We start from the raw sequence: 15153 nt of genomic DNA, 5'->3' as shown, positions 1-15153 counted from the left end.
AGATTGGATTCATGATTATAGCTGGAATTATAGCCATTACTGTACCAGTGATATACATATATCTGGCAATGGAAAACAGGAGACTGCTGTTACAATACTGCAATTATTCAGGTCACCTTAGTTTAATAAAGGATCTATATTTTGTATTTATTGTGCATGCCATCTGTTGAAATGTAAATACAGAAATTCTCCTTAGCGATGGGAGTAGAATTTAGTAGGTATCTCTGGAGGACAACTAAATAATATCAATCAAAATTTTATAAGGACAGAACAAACTAGTGGTTACCACTGGGAAAAGAAGGGGGGCAGGTCATGATGGGATAGAGAATTAAGAGATACAAAATATTATGTATAAAATAAATAAGCAACAAGGATATATTGTACAGCACAAGGAAATACAGCAATTATTTTATAATAACTTTAAATGGAGTACCATCTATAAAAATATTGAATCACTATATACCTGAAACATATAATATTGTAAATCAACTATTTCAATTGAAAACAAGACATGTCCTTCAATCTAGCATACCTACTCTTGAACATGTATCCAGTAGATACACTATGTGGCCAAAATATATGTACAAAGTGCACTTACTAAGATGATACTGTTTTCAGTTCTTATAAGTTATAAACAACAAAAAACTAAATCTCTATCGGTTTGGAACTGGTTACTGCCAATAAATTAGGTGGCATACATAAATGCTACACAGAATGAATACTCTGTAATCTTTAACAATTTGAAAAGAATGAGTCAGATCTATATGTCCTAATATGGAAAGATCACCATAATACAGTGATAAATGCAATAAATGAGTGTATTATGCTTCCACATATATAAAAAATGTTAAGCACATGCATAGGAAATGTCTGCAAAGAGACAAAAAACACAAAACTGTTTACTGTTTTCGGGGAAGGGAATTCATGTGGGAGAGCAGCTTACTTTTCAATGTAAATATTTTTGTCTTGAAGTTTTTCACCATGTACATGTAATAGTGCATGCATTCATCAGTAAATTTGTTATTAAGTACTTTTAAAATATAAAGAACACTAATTATGCATGTATAAGGCATATGAAATAAGACAAATCTCCAAAAATTGTAAAATGGAAACCTCCCTAAACCTAAACAAAACGAAAAATCAGTTTAATTAGAAAAGAAGGAACATGTGGAAAAACTAGAGAAGACTGAAGACAATTTTGGGCCAAAAGAGTTCTGGAGGTTGATTTATTTATACAGTAGGCCAAATTTCACACTCCAATTTTGCTTTTTCACTCCTCAATATAAAATGCATCATAGTTCTTAGGGGTATTTTTTCTTAAGCTAACATATGGAATGATGAGATGGGGAGAGATTTACTGAGTGTGATCAGTAAAGAAGGGGGTAAGAAAAGGGAATACAAACCACTTTTTCTGCACTGAGTACTTTATATGTAGAAGAGAGAAAGAGATTAGCCCAGGGTAATGGAAAAGAGGAAAAATGCTTGGAGCACAATTTCCTAGTAAAAGGAATAGAGAACAGTAGTTTTTTTTTTTTTGGTGCATTCCCTATCTGACCACCAGGTGGCTATTTGGAAACTGTGCCTTGAGACTCAAAAAGCATGTGAGGAAGCTAGGAGCAACTTGCCAGACCTTCAAAAAGATTTTAACTTCAAGAAGGCCCAAGATTCTGAAATAGGGTTACATAGAATAAAACAACAGTATAAGAAGGAAAATATGTTTTTCAGATGATAACAGAAAAAAATCAAATGCAACAAGTCTTTTTGTTAAGGTCTATTGCATTTGCTTTAATAAATATTTTTTACAAAGTATTTTAATTTTTGAATTTTGGATGTGTACTTGATAAGATAAACATTCCTGAGCTTGTTACTTAATTTATCGGAGCTTCAGGGGATAGTATAGAATCAGATATAAAACAGGAACTAAATGAATGCTGCTGAATGAAGAAATGTGCAAATAAACTATTAGGTAGACTATGTTCTGATCTAATTCTAAAAAAGTAACAATCTTAGATCAAAGTTAGGGTAAAAATGAGGACAATATTTAAAGTTTTCTTAGTCACTCATCTAATTCTCAGAAGACAGAACCTACTGGAGACTAAAAACCCAACCAAAAAAATCATATTCTCCGCTATAAGGGCAAAGACATAAAACTGTATAAACCAGTACTGAACAAAAGAAATATGAAAGTCACACTCATAATTTAAAATTTTCCAGTACTCACACTAAAAAAGGTAAGAATAGGTTAAATTAATTTTAAAATATTTTCATGTAGTCAATATATCAAAACTACCCATTCAACATGTAATCAATATAAAAAATTACTAATAAGGTATTTCATATTCTTTTTTCCAATTAAGTCTTTGAAATCAGTATGCATTTTACATTTATGGCACATCTCAGTGAGGCTGCAAAAGTTGTAATGGAAATAAATTACTTAAACGAAATCTAAAATTTCATTCCTAGATATGTAAGCCAAACTTAAAATCCTCAATAACCACGATGTTAGTAGCTACCATTCCGACAGCACACATATAAACAATGAAAATATATTCTAATTTCACCTCTGTGCCAATCAGACATGTTCTGAGTTGTGTCTTTACAGAAATATTTACAGTAAACACAGATAAATTAACAGTGAATACAGATAAATTTACAGTGAACCATTCATACATATTCTCCAGTAAGAATGTACATTTTTTTCAAGATAGCTTCCTAGTCTTTGCATATGGTTTGTGCTGTGAAGATAACTGGGTTATAAAGATTACATGAACAAATGAATTGTACAAGCAATAATCCACTAAGTCAACCAAACAAAAAATACAAGTAGGTATCACATTTGAGATGTGATATAACATGGTAACATAACAATCCCAGAGTAATATACAGAGTTTCAAATAGCTGAGAAATGTTTTCTAAATTTTAGCTTCTTTTTAGAAATTTCAGGTATAAGGTTTGAGAAAACTGTGAAACCACAAAGCAGTCTCAATAACTGATGACTACTTTAAAAGTTTCTGTTTCATACAAATACATAAAATAATAAGGATAACAAGAACAAGATAAAGATGAATAGGTATAGAATTTAATGTAGTCCTCTCTCTGTGAAAACTTTCTGTACTTGTACCATAGAATAAAACATACGAGTTAAAGCGTGTATGTGTCCTTGCTGTTGCAGTTTTACCTCGTGTAAAGCTTTCGCCTCCTGTAAGTTTTGTATGCTGACTTTGAAACCGTAAGTATTGTTTAAGGATGGTCCATCAATCTGAGAAGTTTCTTTCTTTGGGGTATTTACTGCTGCAAATTGATTCTATTAAAAAAAACACACAGAGCCAGAAAAAAATAATAAGCAATCATTTCCTTTCTTTTGATTACTTATTTCTGCTTAGATAACTTTATGCATTTAGTAATACATGATAAACCAGTACCATCTCCTTAAGTAAAAGAAGAAACCTAAGTATTTTATTTGCATTTTTTTCAGGCTAGTAACTCAAGATACCAGACTGGGTATGTGTAGAAATATCTGATATAATCTGTAAGTCAACTATATATTGATTCTTGAGTTTACAAACCCCAAATACGGAAAATAATTGCTTTGTAGAGAGTTGACATTTGTACCACATGGACATTTATCTTGACCTTTCTTGGAAATATGGCAAGCAAGCAAGCAATATATTTGCAAGTAGTCTGGCTAAAATGTATAAAAGATTTAAAACTGTGGGTTTGTATTTTACCCTAATACAACATGTATCTGAAAGATAAACTAAAGTATAATTTTCAAGGGGTTAGAAAGAATAGAATCTATTTTTTTTAAATAAAAAAATATATATTCTGATTTCCAAATCCATTAATCATTTTCCTGAAAGTGTTGATTTATGTTCATAGTATACTCATACTTGTTTTTAATATATATGACTTTTAATTCAATACTGATTTAAAAATGATAGTTTTAAAAAGCATTTGTAATCTCAAAATACAAATACTAAAATATATTTTATATAGTTAATGATATTTATGAGAAGTGGCCAATACAGAAGTGATCTCTATCATATATTTCTAAGGATACATGTCTAATGCATACTTTTTTCACATAACCATGTATTTCCAGTTAAGCATTACAACAATTTTTAGTATCTGAATAAAGACATTTATGATTTTTCAGAGTTTTGGTAATAAATAATGTTGCTTTCCTTTGATATCTAGCAAAATGAACTGAAAAATCAATACTGCTCTATTTGAGAAAAAAGTAATAAACCGAGAAAAAGGATATACTTTTGGTGGGATCAAAATCACTTACTTGAGCTCTGCTGTCATTGGATTGTTCTGATTTTGCCAGTAATCAGTTAATGTATTTGTATCCTCATAATCCACATTTTGGCTATCATATTCACTTTCTCTGTAATATTTGTATTTACATATAAGAATCTTTTAGATCCCAACAACAAAAAAAATTTTTTTTAATTAGGCAATTTCTTGTTGTCTCAAAGACATGTAAATAAATGATGCAAAAATATAATAAAATTATTAAAAAATTGAGACACAAAGTTATCAATTATCTAACTGAAATCCAAGAATAAGAAAGGATCTTCCACTGATCTTTAAATATGTTTAGCATAGTTACCTTTGCTTGTGTTAAGAGTACTCTTCTAAGAGCGTCAGTATTACTTCCTTTCTTATGACTCAATTTCTGGGTTTTTGGTTCTGCAGAAAGAAATTTTATATTTAACATCAAATCAACATTGCCTGCTTCTGTGTTTTGTTTTTTTTTAAATTTTTGTTGTTTCAACTCTTAGGTACCATTCATGAGTACTGTCCTATAAAATCTTCACAAAGATTTCACAATTTAAAAATGAAACTGATTCCAACCTGTGATTCCCACACTAAAATAACTTTTAATATTTGTACTATTAAATAAAAATGTTTAGATTTTATTCCTCAGTTATTACCCTAGGGAATCATTTAATCCATTTATTCACTGACTTATCAAGTATTTATGAAGATGAAGAAAAAAATAATCTGTACCCTTGTGAGGTCTAGAGAGAGAATCAGACATTGATCAAATACATATAGAAAAGTAAAATTATAACTGGGCTAAGTACAACAAAGCAGAAGATAATTGAGAAATTTTATCTAGTCAGGGAATTAGGAGAGCTTTTTTGAGCTAAAATCCAAAGAAAGAATAGAAATTAACTAGGAAAAGAGTGGGAATTTTCCCTGATTACCAAACAAAAAAACTGGAAATTGTTAAGGGTGAATAAGAAGGCTAGGGTAGAAGCCCAGGTGAGAGATGAGGGCTTGGTAGTACCAGAGACAGAGGTAGAGGGTTTTGGGTAATTTAGGAAACAAAGAAGTGTGAAAACCACAGGATGGGCAGTGAGGGAATCAGGTGCTATTATAAATAAGACCACTATTTCTGACCTGTGTAACTCAGTGACAGAAGAACTCGTGGTACTGTCCATTCAAATAAGGAATAGTTTTCAAAGTGTGGGCATGTATGTGTGTGTATAAAGTGTGCTAGGTGACTGGTAGTGAATGGATGCAATGAGATCATAAACTAAGTTTAAAAAATACTGACCTTGTGGTGCTTTTGTGCATTCAAGTAGAAATGCCAAAGGTAGCTGCATATAGCGTTCTGAAGCTTAAAAGAGAATTCTGAACTGGAAATTTAAATTTGTGAATTATCAATTCGGTGGGCAGGAACTAGGTCATTGAGAGAACAGAGTAAAGAAAGCTTAAGGCTAAGCCTTAATAAACTACAATATTTAGGTAATAACTGAGAATGTGAGGTAAACTTCAAAGGAAAGCAAGTGGGAAGAAACAGAGGAGTCGGGGTAAAGCCAAAGGGAGAAGCAGCTCTGAGAAGGAAGGTGCGGTCATAAGAACAATGGCTGCTTGGAGGGCATGTGACAGAAAGACTGAAAAACATCCACTGGCTTTAGCTACATGAAGATTACAGAGAATCTTCACAAGATCCATACTGGTGAACTGATGGGGGCAGAATCCAGTTTAGAGTGGGCTGACAAATGAGTAGGATGTAAAGCAATAGAGCTGTTAAATTAGAGAGATCTTTTAAGAAATTTGGCTTTAAATGAGAGGAAAAAGGGTAGAGGCTAAAAGATGGAAGGTCAAGACAGGTGTTTGGTTTTCTATTTTACAGGGAGGGAAATATCTGGATATATATCAAAGCCAGTAGGAAAAATTAAGTTGAGAAGAAGATAAGGTTTCTGAGAGGGCTCCTACATTTTACCCAGAAGGCAAGAAGAAAGGATGGAAACAGATGTGAGTATATTCCACAGCAGAAAGATAAAGTTACCATGTGATGATATCTAAGATATGATAAAATAACAATAACCTCTCACTAGCTGAGCTAAAATTACATTTAAAAAGCTCTGATTTTCATTACATAGTCAATGCTGCTTTCATTTCTTGTATCTGAAGAGCTCTATGGTGACTTTCTGTTATTTCTAAACTTACCTGTTGACAAAGGGCTAAGGCCAGTTGCCTCAGGAAGCCTTTCTAGGAGTTTTCTCTGTATGATTGGTGTGCTATGAAGGCAAAGTGATTCACGTATCTCAGTTCTTGTCCTAACATTAATTGGGGATATCACTAGAGGCTCCTGGGGCTCAGCACAGGGGCTCTTCTGTACACCATCTTTTATGGGCTTTAATAAGTTCTCAATAGTCAGAGAATGTAGGTCCTCTACTGGTGATGAGGGTCTGTCATCTCCATTTAATGTTTTGGAGTCTGGGGATGCTGCCTGTTGCCAAGGGGGAATTGCTGGAGAATCAGGAGAGCTATAACTAATAAAACAGTCATCGTCATCATCCTGATCTTTCTCAGCATCACCTGCAGAAGCAACTAGTGGCAGCGTCTGACTTTCACTTGCAGTCTGATGGCATTCTGTGGTTGGCGCTTGTAAAGCAATCTGAGAATTGTCAACATCTTCCTTGGTATGTGCTATAGTGGGGAGTATATGTGGAGTTGTATCCATTTTTGGAGGCGCTACAGGTCTGTCATCTGGATTAACTGAAGAGCTGAAGTCTTCAGCAGATTTTACAACTCCAGTTGGCTCCATTTTAGACAGTTTCTTGGAACGTTCATATTCTTCTTTGGCTTGAAGCCATGCCTGAACCAGTTGTCGACTTGGGGCACATTTGCAAGGCATGATCACTATTTTTTTATCTTCAGCCATTTTACGGTTATTACTTGATCCTTTATTGACAACTGCTTGGCCATTGCGAGGGGGTGACCCAGGTCTTGGATTTTGAGTCATTGCTGAGAAGGCTGTTTTCCATAGACGAAGTCCTTCCAAAGAAAAGTCTCCCTCAAACTCAGCCAGATCATTTGGAAGTCGAGTTTCTACCATGAGAAGCCGTCCACCGATCTCCCTATAAACAACATATTTTAGAACAACTGTTTTGTCTCAAAGAAAAATTACCAAAATATTTAACTCCTTAACTTAGAGATTTTTAAAAGTTCTTTTTGGAGTTTTAAAAATGCCTATTTTTTTCTTCCCTTTCCACATCCTATGCCCCAACCTCCACAAACATATATTTTATGCAGGTACATTCTATCTTTAGTCTCAATATGCTTTTTCTAACAGGTATATGACTACTAAATTAACTTCCTTTAGAAGGTATCATCAATACCAAGGAAAGTGTCCAATGAAGTCTTTTCAAGGAGATGGTACAGACACATCCGATTCCTTTCCTCTATTCATCTTAAATAACTTTCCACTGTCACCATATAAGAATAAAAATGCTGGAAGAATTTACCATCAGAGACTATACCCCAGATTTTATCTATAACCTCTTTATACATTCTCTACTCTCTATGCAGCAGTCTAGCAAAGCCTGTCAGTTCAAACAAGTCTTTATACCCTGCCAAATTCCCTCAAACATTACAAAAGTCACTCACAATTGATGTAAACTGCCGTAATTCTTTCTCCCCTTTACATGAAAAAGGTTAATACTAACGTAAGAACTTAGCAGTTGGCAGGGTGCATATAGGTTAAATGCTACTAATGTATGTGAAGGATCACTACTTAAAAGGAAACCTGGCTTAGCTTCTAATAGTTACTGTAAGTATTAAGCTAAATTTCCTTCTCTAACATATCCACACGTCATGTATTTATGCCTTCTGCAGCAACATAATATTACTTTTTCTTCTTCATGGTACCTCTTTCATGAGTATGAAGATCATTCTTAGTTTCTTCAATTACTTTTTGTAGGGCATGATTTCCCAAATGACCTGGTCACTTTCTAGATAAAACTCAATGAACTGAATTCTTAATTTTTGATTGGAGCTGCAGGAACAGCACCAGAGTTACCACATTTCCTTTCCCCGACACGTGGAAAGATTCTAGCTCCACTAGTTAACTCCATAATCAGGACTAGCACGTTCCCTGCACCTACCTTGCAGCTTTATGAAAAATTAGGAGAATTATTGTTATCGAAGGAAATGAGTACACATATGTGACTATACCCAACTCTAATATTAATAATACAGAGATCACAATGAAGTAAAAGATAAGCAAAAATTGCTGAGGTGTGGTAAGTTCAGCTTTCTTGGATATTGTCAGCAGCATGCTGTAATATGTATCAAGAGCCTTAAATTTTTCAGTCATCATATTTTGAGAGTTTTAAGTAAAGACTCCAAAATATAAGAAATGCTTTATGATGAAGGTATCACATAATTCTCTATAGTAGCCAAACAGAGAACAACGTTTCTGTCTAGCAATATGCATGTGATAGAATATTATGCAGTCATTTAAAATGACACTTCAAGACAATCATAAATTTGGCAAATGTCTACATTATAATGGTGAGTGAATCAATTTCAACATAATATTGTGACTACAGTAAGAACACATCAATAAAACAAAATAAAAACTATACTTAAAAATGAAAACTTTATAAAATATTATAATGGTTGTTACTAAGTAGAGAAATGGTGTCATTTTTACTTCTTCTTTTCCTAAATTTTCTACAGTGAATACATAGTTTTTAATTAGAAAACTCTGTATAGGGTACAAATTTCAAATATAATGACTATCATATCCTTTTATTTCAGCTGCAGAACAAGCACCAAAGTTGGACAACAATTAATAGTAACAGAGTAAATGACTAGGACATGATAAGTTAACTAAGAATTAAGAAGATGTGCAAGGCTAAGGAAGAAAATACAGATGAAAAAATATACCATAATCACTACTGGTAAAGTTAAAGTCCCCAAAATGATGGAAATTAATGGCTAAGGAACAAACGTTCATATATTCTGACAGTGAAATGAAGAGTTCCATTCATGTTAAAAAAAACCAAATGTGGGTACGAGGCACGAAAGAACAGCGAAACTATGTGCCAGGCAGTGCGGGGGTGAAGGAGGGTGAGGGATTTTCTAACTTTCACTTCAAATCCTTAGAGGAGGGAACTTCTACTCTGTATTTCTGATCACTTTTTCTCACCCCTTTCTTAAATGGACTCTTGCAGAAATTACTGCTTATCTGCTGGGTAAAAAGCTTGGCATTCACTGTCTCAGTAGGGTAAGGAACACAGGGCTGCTCAAGGTCAGTGCATACATGCAGTGTGGCCTCTTGCCTTTGCTGGCACATCCTATCTCTTTCCATCATTTAGATTAAGCAGGGTCTGCCTCAGCAGTCCTGGCAATTCTGCTCTGCTTCTGACTGGATGGCTGAAATGAACTGCCTCTCTCTGCAACTGATTAGGTAAACAGGATCAAACACACAGAGGCAGGGCCAAAAGCCATCCCTTAAACTTCCTGGATTAAGCCTTGTCCCCCAATTTAGCTCTTATCAGGTATGTTCTACCTTGGTGATGCAGGCAGGACAGGATACCTACTTAACTACTGGTTTATAAATAGGCCAGGGCTGTGGTCTATTTATAAACCTTCACCTTTTGCTACTGACTGTGTGTGTGCACGGATCTGTCTCTCTGTTTATCACTTTTCTGAAAAGATTCTTAAAAGAAGAGATGAGGGGAATCAAAGTCCATCTTGTACCGCTAATCAATGTACAAACAACAGTAACAATATGAATGAAGATGCTGGCAATATGAAAAGAGAGTGTACGTAACAGAAACAACCTAAAATAATCTTCATTTAGAGAAATATCCTAACAGTATTTAAAACATAGGTATGCTTATTTTCAAACATTTTTTTAAAAAAAGTTCTTCTTAAAATTATGAAAGCTTACCACTTTAGAACACTTTAGAAATAAATACCATCTTTAAATGATACTATAAAAGTATTATGATGTCCTTCTTGGCATCGTGTGATAGACAGTCTCTAATCCTTTAATGTTGATGCAGTGCAAAATAGCAGATCCAAGACCAACACTGATCAACTTAAATAAATTTCTCTGGGTACAACCATCCATCCAGTTTGTGAATTCTTTTAATATGTCCATAACTACAAAATTGTTTTCATAATGATATACTTACAAATACAGTATCACAGAGAAAGTAGTAGTCAGTTATCAAATTTTGTTACATACATTATAATGATTCAGAGTGACCCAAGGGGAAAAAGAATTTTGATTACCTGGGCTTTTCTGGTACATCAGAAGGATTACTGCAAAACGGTTCTTGGTAAATGGTTTCTGAAAGGTCATGATCCAACAAAGTTGCCATAATTTCTTCCCTACTTGGTGGGGACATAAGTGGTTTCAGAATGTGAGCAGTTCGAGGGGTAAAACTGCCGTTTTTAGATTGCGAGGGAGAGCTGGTAGACCTTGGTGAACTATCCGGAGTTGGTGTCAACACATCAGTGTTTCTTGAAGCATACAATTCTAAATCTTCAGAGGCTGCATCTACGAGTTCACCGTCAGGGGAGGACAGTATTGTAGTAAAAGAAGTACTGACTGCATCGAGAGACTGCCCCATTTCTTTTCTGGTATGACTTTGAATCCAGTCTGAACTGCCCGGCTGTGAGAGGCTAAGAAACACTTCCTTGCTTATTGAATTCCTATTTAATCTGGATTTTTCATTTAGACAGTTCTCTGACTGCTGGATACAGAAAGTCTCCATGATTGAATTAGACCTAGATGTTAGAGGATGAAAGGTATTTTTCCACTGATTGTTGCGATGATTCTCATTGCTCTCTATGGCTGATTTCTCAAATAGTTCAGGACTTAGAGTACCAGATCGAATCCATGCGGTTGAGTCTGAGGCATGATGTTTGTCTTCATCACATTTCTGGTTATCATGACTTAAAAACTCAGTTTTTTCTACAGTTTGTCCTGGGAAAAGATCCTGAACTGCATCACTTAGAAACTTCTGAGGCAAATTCTGATCAGCCGGGACAAACTGACTTCCAGAATAAAAACTACAAAATCCAGTTTGACCTATTGTATTAATATCAAAATTATAATTATGTTCAGGGGACAAGCTATCTTCAAGTGAATAACAACTTTCAAAACCTGGATCTGAAAAGAAGATGGGACTATCATCTGACAGGGAGTTATCCAATTGGCCAGAGTTTTGTAAATTTAGAGAGTCTACTTTAAGAAGTTTGGGAATTTTTTCTTTAGGTTTTGTACTTCTGGGAGTTCGAGGTTTTCTTGGAGATGTTACTGATCGTGTTCGTTTAACTGATTTGTTATGCTCAAGGGAAAGAGAGATATTTTTGTCTGGCTGCTGTTTATTAGATAACGGGTCTTGTATACTATTTGCATTTTGTGCTTTCTGTTGTCTTTTCTGCAACAATTCTTTTAGAACTGCCAGTCCAGACTGTCCTTCACCAAAGGCTGAAGGTGCTGACACATTTCGATTCCTACACTGAGAAAGTGCTTTGGTTTGTGAAACCGCTTCTGACAATGGCTTTTGCTTTACCCTTTCAGGTTTAAAGTTTGACATGTCTAAAATAAAACCCCTTTGTTTTTGCTCCCAAGCTATTTGTTTGATTGGGCTTCTCAAAGAAGTTACAAAGCAATTATTAGGCATCTGACTTTCCTCTGAAGCTGCATTTCCTGGAGAACAAGTTTCACTGTGCTTTGAACGTTCTGCCATGCACATAATCTGCTGCTGACTATCTTTGCAATGCAAAAAATTAGGGGCATACGTCTGGTCTGGCTTTGATTCTAGGGAATTACGATATTCATTTAACTTTCCAAGAGATGACAAATAGCTTTTTTGTATATTTGCATTCTCTTCTATCTTTGGAGACATTATACCAGAAGACATCTGTGTATTCTGTGCTACCTGAGACAAATGGTTTGAAAGGTCAAATATATTTTTTTGAATCAAGCTTGATTCTTTTAGAGTAAACATACTATTTTGACAATGAGACCGCTGAACATTAATTTTTGAGATTGCAGGTCCTAAAGAACTACAAGCAACAGAAGAATTCAAATCATCTCGTGAACTGGGGAAGGCCTGCAAATCTATAGGTTTCTTGCTTTCTAGGAAAGAAGAAAAGCAGCCAGATAAATTCTGTTGTGCATGAATTCCAGTGGGGACAGGAGCAGAAAGAGGATGATCTATACCAGAGCCCATTAATGACACATCTTTCTGTTTAAAAAGTAGTTGGGAGCCTCCAGAATTATCTGAGCTCTCGGGCACATTCTGATGTTTCAGCACAAACTGAACGTCAGGGCCAGCTTGAGATTTCAGTGTCTCATCCTTCAGTGTCGCGTGCTTCCTTGGTGTACTCTTCTCATTCGTTTTTCGTTTCTGTTTTGCTCTTGGTTTCTTTTTTCCATCATCCACTAGTTTATTTGTCTGATTTCGTTTGTTCCTTTTCTTAGAAACTGTAGAGGGATTAACAAGCTTTGTTTTTGATTTCTTAACCTGCATTCTTGCTCGGCTATTTTTTCCTATACGGGAATTAACAGTCTTACTATTATATACGTTAGGACCCTTAAAAAGCATTGCTTCTTTATCGGCAGCAGCCATAATTTCTTCAGCTCTTGGATCTGTGGGAGACCAGCAGCGAGGTGGAGAAGAGTTTATGGGACTTGTGCTTCTCTCAGAAAGAAAACCTAGTTTAGACATAACATCACTATAATTTGAGTCACAGTCTTCGGTTTCAGCATTATAAGATGGTGAGGGAGGAGAAAGAATAGCATGTGACCGTTTTTTCCTGAAAGACAAAGTTCTTCTAATATTTTCACTATTTGTCCTTTGTTGTTTACCAGTTTTTTTCTTAGCAGACTTATGTTTTGATTTTCTTCTGTGACTTTTCTTTGGTGTTAATGGATAAATGGGATATTTGGTTGCAGGGGAGTCAGGAACTTTTGGCCAAAAATCCTTCAAAGGTGCAAGTTTTTTATACAGTTCCATTTTTTCCTCTGTTAATATTACTTGTTTTTCTTTAGAGTCTATTTTTCCTAGTTTCACAAGCATATTTTTCCTCCCTCTAAACCTATTAATAATAATGTACTTTATGATGACAGGGGGCAACTTTTTGGACATTTTTCTGCGTTTTCGAGATTTGAGAGTTCCATCTAAACTTTCACCAATTTCCATGGGATGAGGTAGGTTAATTTTTGAGTTGTGTGTTACAAAACTTGACTCACTATCTTCATTCTCATAATTTACCTTGCGTTTGGCTCTAAGGGTATATTTATTTCCATACAATCCAAAGGACTGCTCAGTTTCTAAGGTTCCTTCTCCAAAGTGACAGTCTACAAAACTGTCTGTAGATGTTTTATTTTCAAAAGTTCCACGGGTGACCTTAATTAAATCGCTAGCCAATACATTATCTTTCTCAGAATTATTACTATTACAAGGATTATTTTGTATACAATTATCTTTTGAGGATCCAGTCTCAGCAGTTTTGGTAGAAGTCTCTTGATGACCTGCAAGCTTCTTTTTATTCATTTTTAACCGGGACTGTTTATTGCCAGGTTGTAGTTTATATGTGACAGGAGAGAGCTTTTGGGGCCTACTGAGACAATTAGAGAGAACAACACTGGGAAAAAACATATAATGTGCTGCTTGCTGGCTGAGGCTTGGTTTTTCTGTTTTATGTTCTTGAAATTCTTCATATCTAATTTTAAGTTTATTTAGTCCACTTTCATCAGCGATGCTATCAAGAGAATGCATCATAGTTCTATTTTCCCCTGAGCAAGACAGCAATTCACAATTTTCACTTAATGATGAAGGGAATAAATTATTGAGAGCTGTGCTGTTTCCTTTTTCATTTCCTTCAGAGGATAATTTACTCTTTGAATGATTTAAGTCAGAAAAGGTGAAAGAAGTTTTGCCCAATGCACTTTCATTAGTGTGACGGCTCATATGTAGAAAAGGGGCATCCTTATCAATTTTTCTAATGTTTGTATACTTTCTACTTGGTATTTGTCTTGTAACGGGTGGAATACTGTCTTCATAATCAAAAGTACTACTTTCACAGGAAGATACTGGGAGGACATCTTTCTTACCACTCTCTTTATGAGAGTTTTCTGAATGGACAGAACTGCTTAAAGATCCAGGATATTTCACAGAGTAAGTGCTTTCATTTGTAAAAGAAGTGACTGAATGATCTAGACTTTTCTCTAGTTTGCTTGGCTGTGAAAGGTCTTCAATTAAATCTTCCTTGTTCAAAACATGGGAAGAAAGGGCACTTGTGTGTTTACACTGAAAGGTAATCTTAGCAGAAGATGGGGGTTCTAATGTAGCAGCATCTTTGTGAAAGATGGAAGGTTTTACTGATAGCTTGCTTGTTGCAATCACAGAAGAGTGGGTTCTAGAATTTTCATTGTTCAGTGGATTGTCTGAAATGAGGGAAAAAAGAATTTGCTTAACTTCAACTCTTCCAATTTTTAAAATATTTTCCTATATCATGATGCTATCACCATGAAAGAAATTATATGAAATTACATTTGTATGTTTGAAATAGTTAACTCAACAGAAAGGTTGTTTTTATCATTAGGATGATATCTCAATCTGAATAATCAAGAGATAGTTACATTTGACTATTAGTCATTATTTTGAACACATGCCTTTGATTAAAAACAGATGGTATCAATATTCATGCTTTTTGAGAGAATAAGGGGAAAAATCTCATTGCCTTGGAAAGTTTCCATAAAATAACACACATCTTTGCATTATCACTCTCTTTTTGCATTATCACTTTAAATAAGCTAAGCATATTTCTTATAGTTTTCTATGCTTAAATGTTACAATAAACTGATTGAAGTTTATA

The 15153-nt window shown here is 34.7% G+C and overlaps 1 protein-coding gene across 9 annotated transcripts in view; it reads right to left on the bottom strand.

Annotated features, from left to right (window-relative positions):
- Positions 1-15153, bottom strand: part of REV3L (REV3 like, DNA directed polymerase zeta catalytic subunit) — a 174684-nt gene that overhangs the window by 59272 nt on the left and 100259 nt on the right. For all 9 annotated transcript variants that reach the window (XM_027972360.3, XM_027972362.3, XM_027972361.3 and 6 more), the window contains exons 13-16: positions 10552-14722; positions 6469-7382; positions 4616-4695; positions 3179-3304 (exon numbers count right to left, since the gene is read on the bottom strand). In XM_027972360.3, the coding sequence (XP_027828161.2) occupies positions 3179-3304; positions 4616-4695; positions 6469-7382; positions 10552-14722 (5291 nt within the window). The remainder of the gene's footprint in view (positions 1-3178; positions 3305-4615; positions 4696-6468; positions 7383-10551; positions 14723-15153) is intronic.

This window comes from Ovis aries, chromosome 8 (genome assembly GCF_016772045.2).
Source record: "Ovis aries strain OAR_USU_Benz2616 breed Rambouillet chromosome 8, ARS-UI_Ramb_v3.0, whole genome shotgun sequence".
NCBI classification, from domain to species: domain Eukaryota; kingdom Metazoa; phylum Chordata; class Mammalia; order Artiodactyla; family Bovidae; genus Ovis; species Ovis aries.
The sequence above is the reverse complement of the archived record's forward strand: the minus strand, read 5'-3'. Positions and strand labels throughout refer to the sequence as shown.